At 38.7% G+C, this 26,688-nt stretch overlaps 1 protein-coding gene across 1 annotated transcript in view; it reads right to left on the reverse strand.

Annotated features, from left to right (window-relative positions):
• The window catches only part of RIPOR2 (RHO family interacting cell polarization regulator 2), a 90,292-nt gene that overhangs the window by 50,327 nt on the left and 13,277 nt on the right, over positions 1-26,688 (reverse strand). Inside the window, exons 2-6 of the mRNA XM_008059391.1 lie at positions 7,389-7,515; positions 5,876-6,031; positions 5,120-5,198; positions 3,007-3,030; positions 1,845-1,898 (exon numbers count right to left, since the gene is read on the reverse strand). Of these exons, the coding sequence (XP_008057582.1) occupies positions 1,845-1,898; positions 3,007-3,030; positions 5,120-5,198; positions 5,876-6,031; positions 7,389-7,489 (414 nt within the window). The 5' untranslated portion in view covers positions 7,490-7,515. The remainder of the gene's footprint in view (positions 1-1,844; positions 1,899-3,006; positions 3,031-5,119; positions 5,199-5,875; positions 6,032-7,388; positions 7,516-26,688) is intronic.

Here is a 26,688-nt window from a genome sequence, read left to right on the forward strand (position 1 = left end):
TCCAGTCTGGGCGACAGAGTGAGACTCCAACTCAAAAAAACAAAAAACAAAAAACAAAAAACCATTAGGATTGTTGTTCCTAACAACCATGGATATAAGATGGAACAATACACCCTCACCTAATACTGATTATTTTCTTGCTTTTTTTTTTTTTTTTTTTAACTAAACAGAATAATTTGTCAAAGTTTGCCTGCCACATAATTCCTTCTGATGGATGTCATTGTTTGATTTATTGAGTTTGGCAGAAATGGGAGCAATTTCACACTTGCCTGGGTAATAACTATCTTTCACAGTGGGAACATAGTAAGACAGAAGCATGGACATATGCACACATACGTATACATTATCATAAAATTTTTTTTTTTTTTTTTTTTGAGTTGGAGTCTCACTCTGTCGCCCAGACTGGAGTGCAGTGGCTGCTCCTGGCCACCGCAGCCTCGACCCGCTGGGCTCCGGTGATCCTTCTGCCTCAGCCTTCTGAGTAGCCAGAATTACAGGCATGCGCTACGACACCCGGCTGATTTTTTGATTTATTGTAGAGATGAGGTCTCGCTGCCCAGGCGGGTCTCGAACCCACGGGCTCAGGCAATCCACTCACCTCAGCCTCCTAAAGGTGCGGGATTACAGGCTGAGCCACCGGGCCCGGCTTATCATAAAATCTTAAACTGGAAAATATTCTTAGGATCATCTAGATTGAATGCATGTACCTCCTCACCCCATTTTACAGAGTGGAAAGCCAACGTTCACATAGATGATATAGTCAGTGAGTATGTAGCAGAAATAATTAGAGCTGGGATTAGAACTTAAGAGAGTGTACATGGAAACAGAAATTGCTAACAGTATGATGTAGCTGCCCCCAAGAGGAAATCTTCTCTAGGTGGCATCAGTAACTCACAACAAGGGGTGATAGGCCCACTACCCCCAGCCTCGTTGGCCCACCAGAGAACTATTCATAGGGTTTAGGGCTGGATGTCAGGGATGCTGACACACTAGCACATGTCTAGGAGAAATGGGGATGAAAAGGCACCTGGAAACTATGCCATATGAGGAAGAGTAGAAGGAACCAAGAGCATGAGGGAGATTTAGGGAAGTCTGGATGCAGTGGCTCACACCTGTAATCCCAGTACTATGGGAGGTGGAGGCAGATGGATTGCTTGAGCCCAGGAATTCGAGACCAGCCTGGGCCACATAGCAACACCTCGTCTTTACAAAAAATCAAAAAATTAGCTAAGCATAGTGGCGCATGTTTGTAGTTCCAGTTACTTGGGATGCTGAGATCCCAAGGAAAGGATCGCCTGAGCCCAGAAGGACAGGGCTGCCATAAGCTATGATTGTCGTGATCATGCCACTGCACTCCAGCCTGGGTGACAGAGTGAGACTACAACTCAAACCAAAAAAAAGATTTAGTGTGACACATGCACAGTCGTCTTTCAGTACTTATAAGGCCTTCATGAAGACATTTACGGGGCACCAAGTTGGATGAGAACCAGAGTGCAAAGTTAGACAAGTATGAAGTGTTTTGTTGGACTAGTTTGACCTAATCTTTTCTCTAACCACATTACCCTGAGACTATTAGCCCTCCAACAGGCACAATGCATGCCACTTCGCACTTAATATATATTTACAGAACTGAAGTCAAGTCCAAACTGTGCTAGACCCTCAGGCTTCCCACCTTTGCTTTTCCTCTATCGCTAGTGACTGTTTGAGGACTTAATTGCTAATCATCTTAGGAGTCAATTAGATAGGAAATTTTCCATGGACTAGATACTACGCTCAGGCCAAAGGTATATCGATTAGCAACTGAAAGCTGAAAAACAGGCAATGACAACAGGAATTTCAATTACCTTGCTAATGTGAAACTCCAGGCGTCTCATGTATCTTTCAATCGTTTTAATTTGCTGGAATTAAAAGAAGTTTGAAAAAGTTCTGTCATTTACAGTTCAAATGATTTAGGCTTATGAGAATATTTTCCTTGTTATGCCATACCCAAAAGTACCAGAAAATCCTATGCATTTTCTCTTTCCTTCTATCTTTGATGCTATTTTAGAGATTTTCTAATATGAGTCTGGGAAGTATTTTTTAAATGTTGTACAAATATTCTGAGAAATGAACTTGAGTTAGTTATTGGAATCCTTGTGTTTAACATCAAGGGAAGCCAATCCAATGGAATTCATTAGATTTCTAGCAGAACAGTATCATACTGGAGTATTTTAAAATTTCTTCATAATAATATATTTTATCTTCTAAGATAGGCTTTTTTCCCCTTCACATTTTAGTGTACCTGAAATTGGGGTGCATTTTACAATTGCAACTGGCCAAGTGGCCAACAGCTGCCTGTACATGCTTAAAGATAATCAAGGCTGTTCATGCGCCATCTCTTTGAGTTATAAATATTATATGCATTTAATTTAATTGCCCTTTAAAATGTCTTCAAAAAGAATATACTGTGATTCAGCATTGAAATAAAATTATTGTGTACATGGAAAAAGTACAGCATCATTCATAAATAAGAAAAAAGAAAGAAAAAAGGCCTAAGAGAGTTTTCTCTCTAAATAGGCCTAAGAGACTTTTCTGTGAGTATAAAATACAAATTTTAAGTGAAAAGAAGGAACTGTCAGAGTTAATTAGAATCATTTTTTTTTCTTAGTGGTACATAAAAGAATAGTGCATTTTCCAATCAATGATGAATTAGATCTGATGAAGTCTGGTAGTTTATATTCAGAGACAACATGGGGAAGGGCCTCCAAACCTTTGGGAAGTTCCTAAACTTCTCCAAACACTGAGAATTGCTATAACCCAGTGGCATTTTTATGAAAGTGACCTTTATTGAATCTATAGATCATAGTACTTATTCATCATCCTTATTAGACAAAAGCATACATTTTTCCAGGATTAGAACAATCATCAGTTCTCTCATATTTCAGTGTCCCTAAGAGAGTCTCTCACTGACTTCTACACCAGAATGCAGTTTTATTGTTTAAAACCCCCCAACACAGGATGACTCACCTTGTCTAGTTCATACAGAACACCCTAAAATAAAGAAAAAAGGGAATCCATATTAAAACATCATCCTCTAAAATGTTACCTATCTTAATAGAATGATTTAATTCATATTTCTACATTATCTGTGACACAATAATCAGCCCTACAAAGTTCCACTGAATTATTGATATTTGCTTTAAAAGAGTTAAAATCTGAATTATTTTAAATACCAGTAAAAGTGCTTTTTTTTTTTTTTGAGTTGGAGTCTCACTCTGTCGCTCAGACTGGAGTGCAGTGGCCACTCCCGGCCATCGCAGCCTCGACCTGCTGGGCTCTGGCGATCCTTCCGCCTCAGCCTTCCGAGTAGCTGGAACTACAGGCGTGCGCCACCACACCCGGCTAATGTTTTTGATTTATTGTAGAGATGAGGTCTCACCTAGTTGCCCAGGCGGGTCTCAAACCCACGGGCTCAGGCAATCCACTCACCTCAGCTTCCCAAAGCCCAGGATTACAGGCTGAGCCACCGAGCCCGGCTAGTAAAAGTACTTTTAAGAACCAATATTTATTCATACTCTGTGTTTTCAGAATTGCATCTAGTCCTCTCTGCCCCTTCGAAGCTTTAAGGTTTTGACTTACTTTGAGGTCTTTTCTCCTATATATTGAAGGGCTTTTAAATTCATGTTCATTTAAAAAAATTTTTTTAGATAAATGGTGTTAACATAAAATGCAGCAGTGGTATGTGTGTTTAAAAATACTTACTGTTTAAACAAATATAATTGGTATTTAAGAAGAGTTCTTGAGGATGGTAATATGCTTTTCACAAATTGTTTTTAAAGCAAGCTCATTTCCTGTGAGCTCACAATATCACAGCATAATTGGTGCACCATCCCCACGTCCCCCATCTGAAGGATTTTTATGGAACATGAGGTCTTGGCAGAAGCCCTACGTCTGTTCACCATTGTTCTCCAGGGAGGAACATTTCCAGCCATTAAGGATGGTCAAGGTCATTCAAAAGCTCTGAAGGCCATCCCACAAGGAGTTTCACATGGATGGGGGCAATTTATATCTTAACATCAGTCAAATATAAAATCTTTTCATCTAGATAAAGCCTTTAATTTTCAAGCCTTTGAAAAGGACAACAATATACACATTTTAGCATTTTAGCATGTCTTTTAAAAGATAACAGCTATGAATGTATAGCTGCACCTCCAAGGTAAATGTAGACTTTTCTTGGGCTTTCTGATGCCTTGAAACTTTAAGGTATAAGATCACTTAGAACTGAAAAAAATCATTTAAAATAGTGTAGATATTATAACCACCTCTTCAACCACACAAGTCCTCAGAAATTTATTAGAATAGAGAAAGTTTGCCATACATATGTAAGAGAACTGGTTGAAAGACTCTTTTAACTTCTCACATTGGTGACATCTTTGAGTCTTTTTTTCCTTCTCTGATTTTATTGACCTCTTATATATTTTTTAAAAACTGGAGATAAAGTAAAAGTTCTTGGCTCCAAATTCTGCATGTACTAACTATATGCTAGAAAAACTTCAACTTTTCGTCGGCCAGGTGTGGTGGCTCACGCCTATAATCCCAGCACTTTGGCAGAGGGAGGTGAGAGGATTGCCTGAGTCTGTGGATTAAAGACCACCCTGGACAACGTGGTGAGACCACCTTTCTACAATAAATCAAAAAATTAACCGGGTGTGGTGATGAATGCCTGTAGTTCTAGCAACTTGGAAGGGTAAGATGGAAGAATCGCCTGAGCCCAGCAGGTTGAGGCTGTGGTGGCCATGAGTATGCCACTGCACTCCAGCCTGGGCAACAAAGTGAGACTCCAACTCAAAAAAAAGGAAAAATTTCAACTTTTCATTTTCTTACATTATTGGCAAGAGGGGTATAGGACATTGAAACATTTTTTTTTTTCCCGATTATAAAGTTTATCTGTATAATAAACATGCTTGGAAAACGCTGAAAACTATTAAGAATAAAGCATTAATACAATACACATCAGCATGCAGATAGTATTTTGCACCTTGGGTCTACTTTTCTTAAAGCTTTTTCTCCTGCCCCAACCAGTAAAAGAAGATAGCCAAAAAAAGAACACTGTATTAACATGCTAATGGATGGTACCTACCAGTCGAGAGTTTCTTTTCATATCTTTTAACTGAGCCGTCAGCTTGTCCAGCTCCGTCTGGTGAACCTCCAGATATTCACTGTAAAGATAAGGCAAGACATAATTATGAACTCTGCCAGTTATGTGCAATCTGGTGCTATTGCTGACCTTTTTTTTTTTTTTCTCAAAGGGGATTAAGAATCTGAACCTTGCTCTGTTGTTAGGAAGGGAAAAGGAGGCTTGTATTTTCCCAGTCTTTCAATATGTTAATAGCTCTAGCAGTTGCATCTGATACTATCCAGCTGGTCAAAAATGAGAACCCCCTGTGAGGCTTAAAGCCCAGAAAAGAAAAAACAATGGGGAGTGAAGTGAAGGGGCAAGATGCCTATGGAGTCAGCCTGGGTCTGGGTGCACAGAATTCTATCTAGTTAAATGTAACGTTGGCTGGGGATGTCTCATTGCATGCTAGAAAAGTCTTATTTTGGGCACACAATCCTATAATATACTCAGGTAGGTTTCAGAACACTTCTTCAGCCATCTCTAGAATGGGTATGCCAGTTCACCATTTTTTAAGTGAAATCCTTCAGTGTAATGGATATGATATGAAATCAATGCATTTTATATCTTTGTGACTCATTTAAAGCTTCCCTAATTGTTGGTACAAGAATAAAATGTCTCCTACAAAAATAGACATTTTAAAAATGATCCCCCGAGACCAGCTTTTCTCTGACTCTCCCATTCTTCCATAAAGTGCAGTATCAAGCTCAGTGTTCTTACTCTAATCCATTTTTCAAGGCCCTGTAGACTTCTTCCACCCTTTTAGGCTGAGGTTCTTTTGGGGGGTTGTTGTTTTTGTGCCCTAAATTGTGCATTTTCTTCAGTTTGGCCTGAGGCTTCTTGACAGCAGAGGAATTTTCAATGAATGAGTTACACCTATGGAGAGAAAAAAAGAACAGAAGAAACCGTGAGTCTCGGGCATCCAAAAGGATTTAACCAAAGAAATGTCTTTTAAATCATCTAATATAGTGTTCATATTAGTGTTCTTTTCAAAGGTAATGTTCCCTTGTATCTTAACAGATCTGAGCCAACCTACATTTAGTTTCAGTATTAGATTTGTTAACTGTTGAAGTCTGAAAGCTTTGTTGGACACAGGCTACCCAGTTTGGATTCAGGTAATGTGCACTCTGAGTGAAAATGTTTTGCTCCACTAAAACATTATAGGAAGCCAGGGACAAACAATTCCAGGTAAACATTCTGAATAGGCAGAGGGATATAATCCAAAATTTTTTTAAAAAGTGCGCTATACAATATCGGGTAGATGTTTTACATTCAACCAGGGTATGAATGAATCCTTTTTGATAAGGAGGCATCAGCATGTCAAATGGTTAATTCTATATGACATTAAAGTTTTAAAAAAGCACACATGGCTTTTTATAAAGCTTTATTTTCATAGAGTAAATTGTCACTGAGTATAGCTTATCAAAATTCAGCATCTCTGTTAGTGGCAGGAATGCAGTTTGCAGTGAAAAGATAGACACCTGACAACTAAGACCAGAATACTGATCTGCTTAGGAGATCCAGGGCCAGGCTACTCACTGACCCAGCTATCAGCAGGAAAGCCAAGAGTGCCAAGGCATGTGGATGACTGCTGTACCCCTCTCAGGTTAGGTATTAGTTATAGTCCTTTGTCATCATCATGTGCACCAAATTGAACAATACAGATTAAAGCACATAGGATCCCTCTGAGGGTAAGACCTTTATGATTTCAGAAAAACTGAAGACAAACTTCACTGCAGGTCTTCACTATCTGTTTTTCTTTCTTAAGTTCCTCTAAGTCCTGTTTTAGATGAGAGGAGATTCCAAGGAAACTAGAAGACTAACTTTGACAACCCCTGTCTGAATGACATTCGTACCCTGGGATCAGTCTGCAGAGGCACAGTCTTTATCCACTGCATGATTTTATACTCAACATGACCCCCCAAATCTGAATTTAATGGAAAATGTGATTCAAAAATGGGTGGGGTGGGGATAGGGAAAGGTCAATACATGTATCATTAGCTCAGCCTAAATCCATAGCCGCCTTCTTTGCAAGAGGAATTCTAAGTGATAGAAAACAAACAACACCGCTTAATTTTTGGTATATCCCTCCCATGAAAAAGAGATTAAAATAGCGTTTGTGTGCATGTGTGCGTGTTTGGGTGAGGCTGCATGCACAGAGACCCTCCTTCAGAGAATCAGAACTTGCTTCCTTCTCAAGCTGCATCCCAGGGGAGAACCACACAGTACTTGCCTGGATCTTCTTTCCTGAAGGCCGCTGAAACCCGCAAAGGACTGGCTTCTAATGATCCCATTGGGCCCTCCTGGTGAAAAGGACTGGGATCCTACCAGCATGATTTCTGGGAGTCTGGTTGGTAGTCCTAAAAGACAATGGAAAGATTGCAGCAATCTATAGGCAGGTTCAGACAGAAAGACACACTAAGCTTGTCAACAATGATAAAAGCTGACACAAAGTGAAGTGAGTCATGGGACTACTAGGTGCTGATGAGATTCTTCACTATGGAATGTTCTTCTTAAGCCAAAGGGTTCAATTCTTAGGTAAATAAAAAAGACACCTACCTACCTAGACAAGATAAAAAATTACACAGAATGATCAGCCACATGGTTTCCTTCAGAAATTTTTCTTTTAACAAGGTTCAACCATACCTTCAAAAACACTAAAGCTTTTGCAATGCCTCCATCCAACAACAACAATAAAAACAGAAATAGGCCAAGTCAAAGGTTCAGATTAGTCCTGCATCAAATTCAAAACAGTCAAGTCTTAAAGTGCAATTCTACACTTAGAAGTCATAAGGCTGAAACACTATGTTTCTCTAGAGATAAACTTGTTCTCTCTTTGTATCCTTAAGTATATTTTGAAAACTAAGATTGTGCCACTACAGTGACAGTGCAAAGTAAGAAGGGTAAAGGGAGTGTTCACAAAAGAATTGATAAACTAGATTAGATAAGAACGCACGCAAGAGAGAGAAGGGTAAGAGAAAAATACAGCAAAAATCACACAATCTGTATTTCAGTTGCTTGCTTGACTTTTGTGAAGACTCACCTCAACAGACCAAGATGCATTGTCAAAACACAACTTCAGCTGGACAGTGCCCAAGGCTAGTTCTCCCAAAGGATTACCCTAGAACTGTCAGGCAATTCTATTCCCTTTAGATCAGGAAGGGTCAAAGCATATACCATTGCCTTAGCAGGTAACTTCAGTCCAGAGAGGAGGATGGGCTAGCAGGAAAAAGGGGAAACAGCTACTGCCCCAGACTGAAGACTTCCAAAGACGGCAGACACCCAATCGGTGTGTTGGAAGAGCATTAACGATTGCTCTTTAAAGACCCAACAAGAAAGAAAGAAAACACTAAAAAACGAACAGCAGCAGAACACTCTTGCAGTGCATTCAGATGTAGTGAAAAAACCAATTTCACTTGGTCCTTCTCAAAGCTATATGAAGCAGTTTAGCAAGGAAGGCAGTTTGGATGAGTTACTTCCCCAGAGAAAGAAGGGCAAACAGCCCCCTCCCCCACTCTGCAGCAGAGAGCAGCTCTGGGGTTTGTATGCATTCTTGAAGGGTACAGGCACTGACTCACTTGGCTTATAGGTCTGGCAATAGGCAATAAACAGGCTTGATCTTTTATCTGGATGGTAAGCAAATCCCAAAGCAGCTGAGAAGAGGAAGTTTAAGTTTTGTGGCATTCTCTAGAATTTAAAAAGTAGTAAAGAAGTATGAATGAGCAGTAAAAGTAATATGTAGTGCACAAATGGGTAGACAAATGCAGGTGCAGATAAGGTTCTCTCTGGTTACTTCTCCCTGCCCACAAGGCTCAAAAATAACTCTAATTCCTTTAAATCCTTAATGAGGCTCTCCTACATGCTCCCTAATGGTTACTAAGGGGTCTGTCTACATTTCCTTGAGGAGACCTTCCTTAGGCTCATAAACATGCCTATGCTATCACTGAACCACGTACAAGCTTCTAACGAATAATCAAGAAAGCACTCTAGTTTATGTTCTGCCTGTACTCAGTAAGTAATTTGATAACCAAATATCCACCGTAAAGTCTCAATTTGGCAAATTTTATTAGTATTGCATCTCACTTTGAAAGTTATTATTCAATAGGTCTATTGTACCATAGACATCTTTGATCAAAGGAAAAGACTTAGAGTATTTGAAATATTTATTAATAACTGTATCATTGTCTTATACCTCCCAGAAATTAGATTTTTCTAAACTCCTATTTTTTTTTCCTCTTATTTAGTAGATCACTAGTTTAAACTACTGATGCCTAGCTCCCATCCTCAGGCATTCTGTTTAATTTATATGGCGCAATAACTGGATATAGGGATTTTTAAAAGATCACTAGGTGATTCTGATGTTCAGCAAAGCTTGGGAGCCCTTGCCTTAGAAGAAGCTTTGACTGAACAATCAGTTGCACTAATGATATGGAAAAAAGAGAGAGAGAAGGAAGAAAAAAGATGCCGAGTTGGTAGAAAAATGTAGACTTCTCTTAAAATTATCTGACAATTTATCAAATTCAACTCTCTCATTAAATGAATTAAACATTAGAGAGTAAAACATATGTACCAGATTGTGAAATAATTTTCCTTCTTCCTCTTTTTCTGTAATAGGTAAACAAATTTCTCTGGAACAAAACAAATGTTTGTCCAGGATTCTAAGATTGTAAAATGCTTTGAGACAGGTAAACTTTTTCAGATTGTTCATTAAATGTACATGTGAAATAGATGACCACTAGGAATGTGACTGGGGTGAGTAGTTTTGCTCTGCTTTTGCCTCTGTGGTCTTAGAAATGATCATTATCTATCAGGAAAGAATTTGGCCAAGAGCTGATTTAGGCTGAGATCTCTGTCCTGCCATCAGTTTCCCCTAAGGCTGACACACACATGGCCTAAGAAGAGTCATAAAACAAGAAGTTCACCTAAAGTCAGGCTCTTGGAGAAATTAAAGGAGTAGGTTAGGCAGGATAGAGTAGGCGCTATGAGGGACAAAGGGATACAAAACATCCCCCTCCCCCATACCCTCTAAGTCGAGCCTATGGGTGATTTTCCAGCTTCACCAGCCCTTCCCCAGTTGCAAGTTATCTTGCACCTCTCTGTTATCATGTTTTTGACCACCCGACTCCTACACCTCTTAGTGTCTTGTGTCTTTGGGTCACTTTCTGGCTTCCCAGGAAGTCCCAAGGACCTGCCCTCTTCCCAGTTTCCAGCAAAACTAATCCTAAAATTTTCAGGTTTTAAGCCCCTGCCAGAGTAATTTCCATTTTAATAGCAGGTGCTCCACTGGACCCAAAGCCTTAACTTTGCAATATAACTGCTGGTAGGGGTTTAAAGTGGTATTAAAATGTTGACGGATAATTTGACAGTATCTATTTAAAATACAAAATATCCTTATTCTTTTTTTTTTTTTTTTTTTGAGTTGGAGTCTCACTCCGTCGCCCAGACTGGAGTGCAGTGGCCACTCCCGACCACCGCAGCCTCGACCTGCTGGGCTCCGGCGATCCTTCCGCCTCAGCCTTCCAAGTAGCTAGAATTACAGGCACGCACTACCATGCCCGACTGATTTTTTGATTTATTGTAGAGATGAGGTCTCGCCGCCCAGGCGGGTCTCAAACCCGCGGGCTCAGGCAATCCACCCACCTCAGCCTCCCAAAGGCGTGGGATTACAGGCTGAGCCACTGAGCCCGGCTCATCCTTATTCTTTAACAGGGTAATTCCAGCCTTTGATATCTTCTCTAGAGAAATACAAAGAGGCATATATAGGGATGTTCATTACAGGAAATGTTAATAATGGTGGGAAAATGGAAAGTGATATAAATGTCAGTTATTACATGAATGGTTAATACATTCTAGCATAGCTATGGAATGGAATACTGTGTTGCAGTTAAAAACAATATGCCAACATAGAAAGATCCCAGGACAAATTGCAGAACAAAACAGAGTATGACACCAGGAATGTTAAAAAAAAAACAAAAAACTATATAAAACCATGTATATGAATATACCTCATGGAATACTATACAATTATTAAAAAAAAGAATGAAATCATGTCCTTTGCAGAAACATGGATACAGTTGGAAGTGAATTAGTGAATTAACACAGAAACAGAAAACCAAATACTGCACGTTCTCACTTATAACTAGGAACTAAATAAACACTGGGTACATTGGGGTATAACGACGGAACAACAGACACTAGGGACTTCAAAAAAGGGGAGAAAACAAGGAGGGCAAGGGTTGAAAAATTACCCATTGAGTATCATGCTCACTATTTGGGTGATAGGCTCAAACCTCACCATCACGCAATATACCCATGCAACAAACCTACACAAGTACCCCTTGAATCTAAAATTTAAAAATATAGCCAGGCATGGTGGCATGTGCCTGTAGTTCCAGCTACTTGGAAGGCTGAGGTGGAAGGATTGCCTGAGCCCAGCAGGTCGAGGCTGCAGTGACCAGGAATGTGCCACTGCCCTCCAGCCTGGGTAACAGAATGAGACGCCAACTCAAAATAAAATAAAATAATAAAATAAAAAAAATAAGATACATAAAAGCTTTGATAATTAAAATAAAATAAAACTGTGTACATAAATAGAAAGTTCTGAAAGTATACATAAATAGTCTATGGAGAGGTAGGACTGAGTGGTGGTCAGTAACATAATTTTTTCTGCATTGTATTTTTTTTTAGAGAAAATATATTTGTTTCTTATTCATAAAATGCAGAATTATTTTCTGAAACTTTGGACATTTGAAGTTGCCTAGAATTGGGAGTGGAGGGAAGAGAGAGTTCATATACAAGATTATAAAAGATAACTCTGCTGGGTAGCACCTATATTTATATATTTGTTTATATTATGTCTTGCATAGAAGAAATGAAATTTTCAATAAGTAATGTATTAGGTGTCATAAATATAATCAGAACAATCCAGATTCCCTGATGAAGTCCCTATTATGAGTTCTGAGCTATGTAACAACTTCGTTATTTTCATTTGCAAAACATTTATTGATGGGACTGTACTCCTGTAGTATGTACTATAACTGATACATATTCTAAGGTTCACCAAATGACATATTTAATAAGCAAGAAATTCCATATAAAACAGCAAACTTATCTTTGAATGCTGTTGCATGGAACTGCTGGAGCTTTGAAAAATATTTCTATTCTATAAATTATTGACTTCTCACCTGATCTTTCTGAAAATTCCAGCAGAGCTAATATTCGTTTTGTGTGTTAAATCCCAGAAAGGTTTAAACTCTTAGGCAAATGGTGAATCTGCCATGATTGCTCCTCACTTTGCTGCAGGAGGCCCTGGCTGTCATACTAGGTGTCCACACCTGCCCTGCCATTCATATAATCAAACGGGAACAATGGGATCTCTCTGGAAGGAATCCCAAGCACCTTGACTAAGAGTTGAACAAACTCTACCATTCTGAGCTTCTTGGCACAGAACCCTGAAAGCTACAACTGTTTCTCTTTCTAATTTCTTCATACAATGAAAACTGCTGCCTTCTCCCTGGCTGTGCAGCACTAAGTTCCAGTTAAATACATACCTGGGTCCTTTGAAATGATGAGTATAAGATTTCATATGCTCTGTTATGCATACTGTGATACAGGTACATTGGGCCTTGGTGGATGCTATGAGCCACTGCCACTGACCACCTTGTGTCTGTTTAAATTAGAAGGTAGCCCATCAAATCAGCAGGCAGTTTTTGGACAGGAGCACTGAGAGGGAAAGGGAGCTGAAGTGGATAAAAATAAATCAAGGGATCAAAAGATCCCCTCTCACCCCACTAGGTCTCAGGCTCTGATTGGACCAGAAAAAAAAGCCAGAATATGATTGCAATCCAGGGGAGGAAACTAGCAGCTCCCTGGAAAACTTAGAGATAACCTGACTCTTAAGAATAAATGATAGAAATCAACCTTGGAGGGCCACTTGGAGAATGGGCAATGAAGGATATCTGTCACATAGCAGGCCTATGTGGCAGGCACTAAAATGCTGCTCATGGTACTAAAAGTGGCAGAAGTAGTAAAATTGCTGGGACAATGTTTGGAAAGTCCAGTCCAGGTGACAGCTCTCCTTCTCATTGTATTTTTATAAACTGCCATTCTGGTTTATACTTTCTTGTGAGTTTGATTAGCTTGAATTAGCTAGCCTCTTTTCTCAAATTTCAACAATTCCCCTTGGAGACTGTAAGGCTAGGTATACTAGGGTAAGGATCCCAGTAACCCAGCAACTGGCCTACCTCTTTTCAGCACCTGCCAGGTATGAGTCTCCAAAGTAACTAGTTCAGAGTAAAGGTGCTGGAGGTATTGATTAACACCCTTAAAGCAACGGGGCAAACTGATTAGTCAGCTAGAAAGAATGCTAATATTGACTGTTAGAGTTAAGCATACTGAGACCCATTAAAGGAAATAGAAATAGGATTCATTAGATTATTTTTAGTTTTTACAAGCATAAAGAATTCTCCTGTATTAGGGAAATACAGAAAAGCAGAAAGAAGTTGGGGCTGGAGAAGGGGGTGGAAAGAAGAACCATACTATTTAAGTGACTCAAAGACAACTACCAGGAGAATTTTGTTGTGTTTCATTTTCTTCAACTCTTCCCTTTCCACAGAAAGCATAATAATTGGAGCATACTGCATGCTAAATTTTGTATCCTGCTTTTTCTACCAGATTCTTTTTTTAGAGCTATGCCAAGGGGTTTACAAATTAGCTTTTTTCTTAAATCTTCTTTAAAAGGATACTCAGGTCTACCCCCTACTCCATGTGCTCCTTTGGATAATAAAAGGAAAACCAACGAGTTCACATTACATATATGCTTTTTACTTCTGACTTTTAGATCTGCAGGTTTGACCAAAGGCAAAGGAAACCCCTGCAAGGATGAGACCAGACCAGGGCTTTTCTATGGAAAACAAGAGAGTATGTGAGCATTCGTACATGCTTGAGTTGTAGGACACCAACCATGAAAATTTAAAACTGAGAATGTGCTAGTTGGATGTTATTTCTTTAACCCTATGGTGTTTTTCTCCTTCTATTTAGCCAAATCCTCTATTTAATTCAGAACACACATAGGTAATTCTAAAAGACCGGTACTAATGATAGGATACATATGAGACATCTGTGATTTCTGAATGACATTAGTAAGGACATCTCAGTTTGCACCAAGGCATTTCTCATGAAGGCCAAATGCCAACTAGAAACCAACAGGTATCATGGTTACAAAGCTATGTCATCTCCACAAGCTAGACTGAGACAAACTCTCCAAGACAAGTGACCCACAGATCAGCTGGTATGTCACTGGGGTAACATACTGGCAAAAGCAAAAAATTCTACAGTCAATTCAAGAGTCTACCTGAGGCAAAAGAAGCTGAGAGAACTTTCAGGGGTTGGTGGAAGTGTTCCAAAACCGAGTCATAGTGATGGTTGCAGAAGTGTATGGAGGTACTAAAACTCCAACTGTACAGTTAAGATGAGTAAATCTTATGGTATATGAATTTTACATCAATGAAGCTGTTAAAAAAATCACTATCAATTTCTAGAAAAAGTCATCATTCCTTTTGAAAGAGGAAGTATCAAGAAATCGGGACTTTGAAAGGAAAAACTGAATCAATAAGTGACAAAAGGTTGGGCACAGTGACCCATGCTTGTAATCCCAGCACTTTGGGAGGCTGAGGCGGGCAAATTGCTTGAGCCCAGGAGTTTGAGACCAGCCTAGACAACATAGCAAAACCTCATCTCTACAAAAAAATCAAAAAATTAGCTGGGCATGGTGGCACGTGCCTGTAGTCCCATCTACTCGGGGTGCTGATATGGAAGGATCACCTGAGCCCAGAAAGTCGAGGCTGCCATGAGCCAGGATTGTTGTGATCATGCCACTGCACCCCAACCTAGGTGACAGAGAAAAAAAAACACAAAATAACAACAAAACAAAAAACAGAGAAGAAAGGAAAAGAAAGGGACCAGGTGACAGCTGCTTTCATGATTGGATCCCTTCCTTTCTCCCAGAGATGCCCATAAGATGCAGCACCTGACCCTACTGCACTTTCTGAGTCATTTCTTCATGACAACTTTGGGTTCTTCTTTCTCTTTTTCTAATGATGCCATCCTGTTTATGCTCCCCCACATCTCAGTCAAGAGCAGAAGTATAATTCAGTTTCTGAAAGAGGCATGTGAACCAGATGTAAATAACCTGCTATGCTAAATGATTATTTAAAATGGATTCCAAAAATAGATGTCTGCTTATTATATGGTTACAAGGTACCTATTATGAAGCAATTGACTAATCTTTACCAAAAGAAGTAGATATATTTAAGTCATTGGCTATTTTTTAAAATGTATGACTGCTTTAAGATAAATCAAGGCAATGCTAATATTTGCTTCTCAGTTGTCAACATTGCTTGCTAACCGAATGATAAATACACGCATGAGACATTACACTGCTTGAGACAAGTGATGTGAATGAATGAAAAAAAATTTATAGAGCAACTCAGCACAACCTCTCACTCCTTAGCAAGGGGATAGAAGTACCAAGGTTAGGTGTTGTAACTGGCCTCTTGGGGAAGTACTAAACTCAGTGAACATCAGATTCCGTATTTGTAGGATAAAGGTAGTGATTCCTCCCCATTTTAACAGGCAAGCATTGTGAAGTTCAACTGTGAGTTCAGTCTTACAATCACAAGGCTACTTGGACATCTAAACTGACTTTCTGGCTGGGCATGATGACTCAAGCCTGTAATCCCAGTATTTTGGGAGGTTGAGGCAGGAGATTTGCTTGATCCCAGAAGTTCAAAACCAGCCTAGGCAACATAGTGAGACCTCATCTCTATAAAAATAAAAAAATTAGTCAGTTATTTGGGAGGCTGAGGCGGAAGGATTGCCTAAGTCCAGGAGGTAGAGCCTGCAGTGAGCCTGGTTGGGCCACTGCACTGGGTTATAGAGTGAAGAGTAAGACTTTAACTCAAAAACAAAACAAAACAAAAAACTGACTTCCCATCATCTCTGTAGATGACTGGACTTTTGCTTAGAAACACACAGGAAAGGAGGAAGTGCTAGATAAAAGGTAAAGTGCCTGAGAAACACAAAGATTGCTATAATGAAGACTTAGTTTCAACTAACTAATTTTCAGTCTCCAAAGACTGGTGATTTTCTTTCCGTATTTTCTAAGACTCCCATCAATCAATACACAATTTTTTTTAAATGTAAGAAATAGCAGAGTGAAATTTTAAATGGTACCTATTTTTCAAGACTCCAAGGAAAGCAGCAGCAGGAATGATAAGAACGTGAAATTCAGAGTCAGACAAATCTGGGCTCAGTTTGGGTTTGATAGTTTTCAGCTGTTTGAATTTATGCACATTATTTAGCTTCTCAGAACCCCAGTTTTCTTGTTTGTATAAAAGGACTAACATTTCAGAGGATTTTTGTGAGGTGCAAATGAGATAATATACACAAGGTCTGGTATGTAGTAGGTACTTAATAAGACTAGCTGTTAATAATAACTTAAAATAATAAGAAGTTTTCTCAAAAGAGAGGGTGATAAATGAAACAGGAACAGCTAGGAAGCTAAGCTAAAAGCCAGGGAAGCTAGAAACTAGAAACTTTTTGAAGACAGCAATTTTTAGATAATTTTAAAACAATGACTTACAAAGACTATGAACATGGATACTTTGGAGGTCTAGGTCAAAAATCAATTTTACAAAAAAAATTTTGATCTTGAAATTATTTGAAGCTTACATAAAAGTTAAAAGTATAAAAACTCTCATCTGCCCTTCTCCCAGATTCATCATTTGTAGACATTTGCTACATTTTACTTTGTCATTATCCCTTCCATGTATACACACATATATGTTTCTTCCTGAATCCTATAAGAACAATTTGCATATACATATTATATACGCTTCCTCCCTCCACTGAGTAATTTTCAGATATGATGCAAATTTACTTTGAAATATTTTGGTGTGTATTTCCAAGAGCATGGACATTCACTGACATGACCGTAGTCCAATGATCAATATCAGAAAATTTACCATCACTACAATACTATTATCTAATGTACAGACTTTATTCAAATTTCACCAAATTGTCCCAGTAATGTTCCATATATTGTCCCTCTTCCCATGACTCAAGGAGCTAATCCAGAATCAAACACAGTCTCTTTTGTCACGTGTCTTCAGTCTCCTTTAATCTGGGACAGTTCCTTGGCCATTCTTTGTCTTTAACATTTTATTTTATTTTGCTATTTATTTATTTATTTATTTATTTATTTTTAAGTCAAGGTCTCACTCTGTTGTCCAGGCTGGAGTACAGTGGTACAATTACAGCTTACCACAGCCTTGAACTCCTGGGCTCAAGTGATCCTCCTGACTCAGCCTCCAAAGAAGCTGAGACTACAAGCACATGCCACCACACTTGACTAATTTTTGGGTTTTTTTGTAGGGCTCATGCAATTCTCCTGCTTCAGTCTCCCAAAGTGCTAGGATTACAGGTGTGAGTCACTATTCCTGGTTGAAATTGATTTTTTTTTTTTTTTTGAGTGGAGTCTCACTGTGTCACTCAGGCTGGAGTGCAGTGGGACACTCACGGCCACCACATCCTCCATCTGCTGGGCTCAGGCCATCTTTCCACCTCAGCCTTCCAAATAGCTGGAACCACAGACATGTGCCATCATACCCAGTTAATTTTTTTAAAAAATTTATTGTAGAGATGAGGTCTCACCAAGTTGCTCAGGCTGGTCTCAGCCCCCTGGGCTCAGGCAATTCTCTCACCTCTGCCTCCCAAAATGCTGGGATTTGTGAGCTACCAAGCCAACACTGACATTTTAATAAAGTTCAGGCCAGTCATTTTATAGAATAGCCCTTATTTGTAGTTTTCTGATGATAAGATTCAGCCTATGCATTTTTAGCAGTGACACCATATAAGTTGTTCTTCTCAAGGCATTGCATTAGAGGCACAAGGAATCGGTTGGTGGCGTTACTGGTGATGTTAACTTTGATCAATTGGTTAAAGTGTTGTTGGCCAGTTTCTTCTCTGGAAAGTTACTATTTTTGCCTTTGTAATTGTTAAGTAGTTGGTAGGAGGTACTTTGAGGCTATGCAAATATCTTGTTTCTTTAACCCAAAAGTGTTAGCATCCATTGATGATTCTTGCCCAAATCAATTATTACTACAATGGTAGCAAAATGATACTCTCTAAACTCCATTCTTTATTCTCCTGTAAGAAAGAGTTTTCCCCAATCCTTTTATTCATTTACTTGTTTATTTCCTTATTGTCACTATAGGCTCGTGGATTCTTATTTTATTCAATAGGTTATAATCCATTACTATCATTTGATGCAAAACCCAACTTTCATTTCTTGAATCATTTTCTGAGCAGCACAGTCAGAGGGATATCACCTTGTGAACTACAAAACTTAATTGCTGGTGGGAATTAACATATTTAGGGACTCATTTGTATTATACTTATTTTTCTGAATGTCTTCCTCTCTTTAAACAAGCCACATCCTTCTTGTGGGTGGGTACCATCTGTCTTTTGAAACTTCTTTGATGATTAATACAGGGAAGGATAGCAAAAGCATTGCCTCTGAAGCCAGGTTGGACCCAGGTTTCACCAAGTCACTTGTCCTTCCTAAGCCCCAATTTTTCTTGTCAATAAAATAATAATAATACCTAAGTCACTGAGGGTGCTTTGAAGAGAAAATGAGATAACAAATGTAAAGGGCTCAGTGTGATGTAATGGTGTTTCCTACTAACTAGGACTTGCAATTTGAAGAGAAATCTGATTTTATCAATCAAATGGGATGTGCTAATTATAAACTCATTACACATTTTACAGGTGAAGAAATATATAAAGATGAAGAAACCTGGCATTACTGCTCTCCCTTTTCTCTCTCTTTTATTCCACCTTAAAGCAATGACAGCAGAATACGTTGAAGCTATTTTAAGGGTCTGGCTGAGTCATTTGAAGAGTAAAGAAGAAATGTTAATAGCATGTCTATTCATTGGGACAGTCAAATGTAGGAACCTCTAGATAATTGACACAATTTCAGCCCTGGGGAAAATGAAAACCCTGTTTTTCTTCTGTTCTGGTGGATTAAATAAATGCAGGAAGTAGCAGCTGGCCTCAAGATAATTAGAAGAAAAATGATTCAGGGCATAAAGCTCACTTAAATCTCATGAGGAGTTGGATTGATTTTTATGAATGTTGTCATAACTCATTTTAAAATGCGAAGTCTAGAACACTTGTAAACCTTCATTTGGTGCACACGACACATCAAACCAGAACCAACTGTTTCCCGATTAAAAGGAAAAAAAGCATTTTGTACTTAAATAGAGGCTGAAGCTGCTTGCAATAATAAGTATATTTACATATTTTTTAAAAACAGCAAAATCCAAGTATATCAAAAAAGGAACATCTCTTGGGAACATATCTTTGGAGGCAGTTTGGCTGATCCTGCTGAGAGAACAATACACCACCAGGAACCCTCATTTTTTGACCACCAGATTAAAAAACAACATTCCTATATAGAAGAAAATGGCCTCACGTTTGGTTTTATCAAGTCCTTCAGGCATATTTTGCATGGAGTCTGTTTATCCCTGGAGCCTGGCAACTCACTTCTACCTAATAGTGATTGTTGCTTCTTTACTTCAGAAAAGCATCAAGATGACAATGACATCTTCTCTTTTACTGCTATTTGATTCTACTGAAATTACCATTTTTATAAGCTCATATTTTTTACTGTTCTTGCTAGAACCAAGCTTCATCTTTGGAAATCCTAAATGGAAAAAGTCATTAGGTTCTAGGAAAATGTACCCAACAGTGTGCTGGAAAGTATAATTACACACCATGTACTTGTTCACTTGCTGAACATGTGTGACTAATGCTGGTATTTATTAATGGGCTTGAGGGTCAGATTGAAAATGGAATTGAGCCTTATAAATAAAGCTACATGCTGTATTTCATCTTAGAGAAAGGATAAGGAGTTATCTTCAATAAAAGCTTTTTTAGATATGGCCTACATAATCAAACTGATAGATTTTTTTTTCATAAGGCCAATTAATTTCTTTCTGTCCATCCTAACAAATAAACTGAATTGATGGAATAATGACCAACAGTTACATGATGGCAAAAGTAGCTAAAAACACTGACTCAGTTATGATCATGGCCTTTGCTTGAGCCAAGAGATTACAGCTGAACCCTTGCAACAACGAAGGTAAAGCAATGGACTTAAAACTAAGTCAGTCCTTTCAAACTCAAGTTACATTCGTCATTTTATTCCTGTTGTTATGACAACACTTTTTAAAGCAGCACTCCAAATGCTTAGCATTCAGGCATCTTATTATAGGCTTGAATATAATACATGAGGGTATGCAGTGCTGTTCCTAGGAGCTTAAAAAGGGGCCTGGTGATCATCAAGAGTCGCAGAATTGGAACACCTGGACTCCTTTCTTGGCTTTGGCTCCTAGAGCTCCCTTTCTTTTTTTCTACTCTCAAGCTCATATACAGAGGGAAGCTTAAAGACCTTACGTGGGAAGATACATATGATTTTTCACAGTCTCTACTCTGTAGTTGCATTTGTGAACAAGAAATTTCTTCATAACCTTATATATTTTATTCTCTTGATTACAGCCTATGTCATGCAGTTTTTAGAACTCTGTGAATGATGATGAGTTCTGATTGATTTCAGTTGCTTATTATTGACTATGGAATGATTCAGTATGTAAATATAACTTTATAGAAGGACAGACCACATAACACATAATTATTACAAAAATTAATCACTGAGAAAGGGATAATGGTGTTGGAGTAAATCTCTTACAAGAATTAGTGACCTATTGTGTTTGTGCTATATACAGTGTGATAGAAGCGGACAGATGTTTGTTAAATCAAATATTTTAATTTTTTTAGCAACATGCACATAGGAAGATGTTTTTACTAAGGAAATGATCTAGTTAAATGTTAGCACTTTTTAGTCACTATGTGTTAATAGGTTGAAATTTATTTGTCATGTTTAATTCTCTCTGCTTTAAAGTAAATTTCTCTGATAATTTTACCTTGATCAAAAAGAAATCATTATGTCAAAAAGATAGCTTCACTAGTATGTTTATCACAGTAAAATTCACAACAGTGTGGACATGGAATCGACTCCTGAGTGTCTACCAAAAGGATGCCTGGATAAAGAAAATGTGATATGTATATATACACTATGGAATACTACTCAGTCATACAAAAGAATGAAATAATGTCTTTTGCAGCAACATGAATGGAACTAGAAGCCATTATCTTAAGTGAAACAATTCAGATTCAGAAAGTCAAATACCACATGTTCTCATTTATGAGTGGGAGCCAAATAATATGCACATATGGAAGTATGTGGAATGAAAGACAATGGAGACTGGAAGGGTGGGAGGAAGGTGAAGGATGAAAAATTACTTAATGGATAAAAAAAATTGAGTGATGATTACACTAAAAGCCCGGCCTTCACCACTCCACAATCTATGTAAATAATAAAATTACACTTGTATCCCATATATATATATATGCTGGGATATATATAAATGCTGGGATATATATAAATATATATATTTAGTGACAGGGTCTTGTTCTGTCACCCAGGCTGGAGTGCAGTGGCACAATCATAGCACACTGGAACTGCAACCTCCTGGACTCACGTCATCCTCCCACCTCAGACTCCCAAGTAGCCAGGAACAGAGGTGTGCACTGCCATGCTAATTTTAAAATTTTTTGTAGAGCTAGGAATCTCTCTGTGTTACCAGGCTGGTCTCAAACTCTTGGCTTCAAACAATCCTCTTACCTCAGACTTCCAAAGTGCTATGATTACAGGTGTAAGTCACTGTGCTTGTCCCCCATAACTTTATACAGTAAAAACATTTGCCTTGACCTTTCTAAATCTGTGGTGTTTTATATAAAGTTAGATGAATTATTACTGAATAAAGTATAGCTGACCAAAAAAAAATTGAGAAAGAAAATTATAACAAATGGACTTATTGCAGAACAACCCAGTATCAAAGAGTTATTCCAGGATATTTACAAAGTAAGGCAGTGCTGTCAAACACCAGCAGTTTCAAAGTTGAGTGGCTTCCCGGAGGCCTGTACATGTGTTCTCTGCATGGTAATTTTAGCAAAGTAAACTGCCATAATAGGGATAATGGTTTCACTATGTGTCCTAGCTGCTACCTACCAAGGGGTGGCTACATACATAACATCTGAATTATTTTTGGTTGCCAAAAACAACTTATAATCCAATGCAAAGCAGTTAGGTATAGCTATGTGCAAATACCAGATTATCAACAAAGCAGAATTATGTTAATTTATTACCATCTTTTGCTTTGTCCAAAGAATTTGAAGCTGTAAAGACAGTAATGAGGCAAAAAAGTCCATTTAATCCCTAACTTTAAGTACAATTTAGTGTAAAGTGTAAATTAAGTACAATTTATGTATACAACACCAGATCCATCAACATATGGCGAATTCCCCAAACCAAAGACAAAAGAATACATTTAGAGCTTATTTGTACACATGTGAAATGTCATATTATCATATTATCTGTAGCTCAAAAGGCACTGTCACATTGTTTCCCCTCAGATATGCACATAATTCTTATGATCACACCAAACCCTCACTCAGTCTAGGAGGTGAGCTTTCATTCTTAGCTGCCTATGACCCTTTTGCCTGTTTTTTGTTCTTAACTAGTTTACCTAGAATGGAGTCATATCCATTTTTGTAGAGCAGGAAAAGGAGAGTTGGAAGACTTTTGTCAAGACTCCTACCTCCCCTAATGCACCACTCCATCACCTCACTCTCACCAGTTTTAACTCTGTTCTCTTCTACATCACTCCCTATTATTACTTACAGAATGTACTCTGTCCTCTGGGTCATACCAGAATTATTTCAAGGACTACTTTTCTTTTCCAGGACTCAAATCTCACTCTACAGTGCTTGGCCTTCTTTTGGCCCTTGTCTTTTCAGTATTTTCTCTGGTTCACTGGGGAGAAAGTGGTTTTTATTCATTTTCTTGTGTCCTCATCCTACAGCCTGGGTATAGTTACAAACAGCAAAGTGACAAGTGTTGATTCTTTGGGCAGCCTGGAAGAAATAAAACAGGGAACACACTTTCTCTAGACAGATCTTCCCAGGGCCTCAGACTCCTTACTTTTCAAATAATTTATTCATGGAAAAAAAGGGTGGAAAGATGGGGGAAGGACAACAAGGATGCAAGAGACAAACTAACAGATGTAATGTGTCGCCCTATTTTAATCATGATGACAAAACAACTAAAAAGTCACTTTTTAGACACTTGGGATGTTTTAATTACTATCATCTAATATTTAATCCATGTCAAAGTATTTACTAATTTCAAAGGGCACTAGGGTTATGCAAGAAAAAGTCCATCCTTTTTAGATGCAACAAAAGTATGACATGAGATCTGGAGTTGCTTTAAGTTGCTTCACTCTACTTATGTGAGTGTGTATGTTTGAATATTTTACTTATTGGGTGTATTCCAGCTCAGTGCTTATACAAGAAGACAATCCCAAATAGCTTACAAACATCAGGGCACTCACCTACCATAAAGCAGACAAGTGTAGACACAGAGACAGTAATTCTTAACCTTTATTTCCTTTATGGAGCACTTTAGGATACAGTGAATGTTAGAATAGAAGACATAGAATGAAGACAATACATGAAACCCCTTGTCCTCCTCAGATCTCAGTGTAGATAAACACGAGGAAACGGAGAAAGGAAATGTGTCTATTTTCTCTAGAAGAAGACGATTTGGTTTGGCTGTTTAGTTTGGTGGGTCTACCATATTCCACTTCAAAGCAAATAAGAAGCCTATAATTTGACCACACTAGTGCTCAAATTAACTAGCTTTAATAAGTTCCAGATCCACCTAGTTTTCCACTCCACTCAGGGCAACATCTGTGTAAACACAGAAGCTCCAAACTGGGGAGCATTTCTCTTGGACACGGCACAGACCAACAGGGAAGGGGAGTTGTGTCATCATGGAGCTTCAGACTCTGCCTCTGCCCTCTGGTTTATAAGGAGAAGCTCGTGGGAGTATTCTGGGACTTTTGGGATAGGAAAGAAGACAGAAAGGTCTCAGGTTGCCAGGAACCGAAGAAACAAATGCACACTTTGAGCAGACTGGAAGCATTGAGCTGGGCCATATTAGCCAAGCAGAAGTGAAATCATCTCCATGCAGGGAAATTAGGCGTTCAAGCCAATTGACAGAAGCCTTCCCAATTTAGAGCTACCAAAGAATTTGTAGTATGAGTTGCTACTTGGAGCAGGTGGACCCTTGAGAGATCAAAATGAACAGAAAGAACGGTTCATTTTTTTGTGGCTACACAGCTGTCTTTATCTCAAATATCACGTTTATTTTATTTATTTTTAAAATTTCAATGACTCTAGGGGGATACAAATAGTTTTTGGTTGCATGCTTGCATTGTATAGTGGCAAAGAAATCGGGGCTTTAAGTGTACCCACCACTCCTGGGCACATTGTACTCAACAGGTGATTTTTTCATCCCTCTACCCATTCCTCTCTCCCCCTTCTGAGTCCCCATGTCCATTATACCATCCTCTATTCCTCTGAAACACCTTTATTGATGAGGGGGTTCATAACAATATCTTACGTTTGCAGATTATACTTTTCCAAATGCTTTGACAGCAAACTCTGTTTTCTGATAGTAATCCTATGAGTTAGGTAGGATAGTGATAATTATTTCTGTTTTATAGGAATAAGATGAGGGCATAGAGAAGAGAAATTCATCTATATTCTGAAACGGACCTGTAGGCAACTGTTCCAACAAGACTGTTGGCAGAGCTAGAATGAGAATCAGGATTTCTACCACCCAGGTGGAGTACTATTACTCCTCATCTCCACTCACCTTGAGCTGAGAAAGCAAAATTCTACTTTTCCCATTTCTTTTTTATTGTTGAGATGGGGGGAGGGGGTCCCCTATGTTGCCCAGGCTGGTCTTGAACACCAGGCCTAAAGTGATCCTCCCACCTTATCCTTCCAAAGTGCTGGGATTACAGGTGTGAGCTACAGGTGCTGACTGTTTTCCCATTTCTTAATGTGACTTTCCATCAATCTGGAGTGGAGGACAATCAGTACTCAGAATGCCGCGTGGTCCTACCCACATCATTAATCAGCACTAATCCAGTGCTCATATGGTTTAAGAAGATTAACTGGTGTCTCACCATCACCTTCCTGCCAGGCCTTTTCCTTTCTTATCCCATAACCATTCCCCACCATTAGGTGCTCATTAAGGGTCAAGAACACAGTATAATGAGAATAACAGTATTTTAGATTCAACAAAGATAAATGGGTAATCTTTGCTATTCAAGGTTCAGGGTAGAATACCCTGTATCTATAGTCTTGTGATTAAATCCACAAAGTCATGCTCATTCTTAAGAACGGATTTATTGGGTTTGTTTGAAGACATCTGCTACATCAAAATATTTATCCTTGTTCCAGCCTCTGCACCTTCCTATTGATATAAATATCAATAACCTCTAGAAAAAGTGTAATATAATGACTATCAATTTAGGAATTCTTTAACCTGGCTGCATATTAGAATTACCTGGGGAGCTTTTTAAAAATGGCCTCATCCCTAGAGATTGCAATTTAGTAAATCTGGAGTAGGGTCTGGGTATAAGTACATTAAAAAAAAAAAAGAACCAAACCTTCCTAGGGTTTACTTTTTCTACATGTACACAGTATGCAGTAATCATCAGTAACATTTGCCTCCTAATCTTTTAATATGAAACCCCCCCCAAAATTGAGCCATTTGTCTTCTTTAGTACTTAATTTCAACCTCACTACAAAAATATTTGAAAAAAACATTGCAAGTATTTACCAGAAAAACAGGATAAAATTGTATCTTTAGGGGCACACAAGAAATGGTTCTGGGAACTTTGGGATTTAAAAGAACGTTTCCATTGCATTATTGTGAAGACTCAAAAGTAGCTGCATGTCAGGATTGGAACTTGCAGTCATCTGTTCCTCTGTTTTCCAGTATTGCGCTGACAAAATGAATGTCTTCTACTTCAGAAGTTTTGAAACTAAGGAATCCAGCCTGCCTGGATTTGTGGCCTGGCAGTACTACTTTATATTGTGCTTTCATAGGTTGTTTAATCACTCCTAACCTCAATTGCTTCTCCTGTAAAATAGGAATGATAAAAGGACCAAACTCATAGGTTGCTATGAAAATTGAACAGGGACCAGGCATGGTGGTTCACACCTGCAATCCCAGCACTTTGGGAGACAGAGGTGAAAAGATTGCCTGAACCCAGGAGTTAGACACCAGCCTGCACAACTTTGCGAGACCTCGTCTCCACAATAGATAAAAAAATTAGCCAGGTGTGGTGGCACACACCTATAATTCCAGCTACTTGGAAGGCTGAGGTGGAAGGATTGCCTGGGCCCAGCAGGTTGAGGCTGCGGTAGTCATTAGCATGCCATTGCACTCCAGCCTGGGCTTCAGAGCTCAAAAAAATGAACAGGATATGAAT

The sequence above is a fragment of the Carlito syrichta genome, unplaced genomic scaffold, assembly GCF_000164805.1.
Source record: "Carlito syrichta isolate Samal-C Ts95f unplaced genomic scaffold, Tarsius_syrichta-2.0.1 Scaffold304018, whole genome shotgun sequence".
NCBI lineage: Eukaryota > Metazoa > Chordata > Mammalia > Primates > Tarsiidae > Carlito > Carlito syrichta.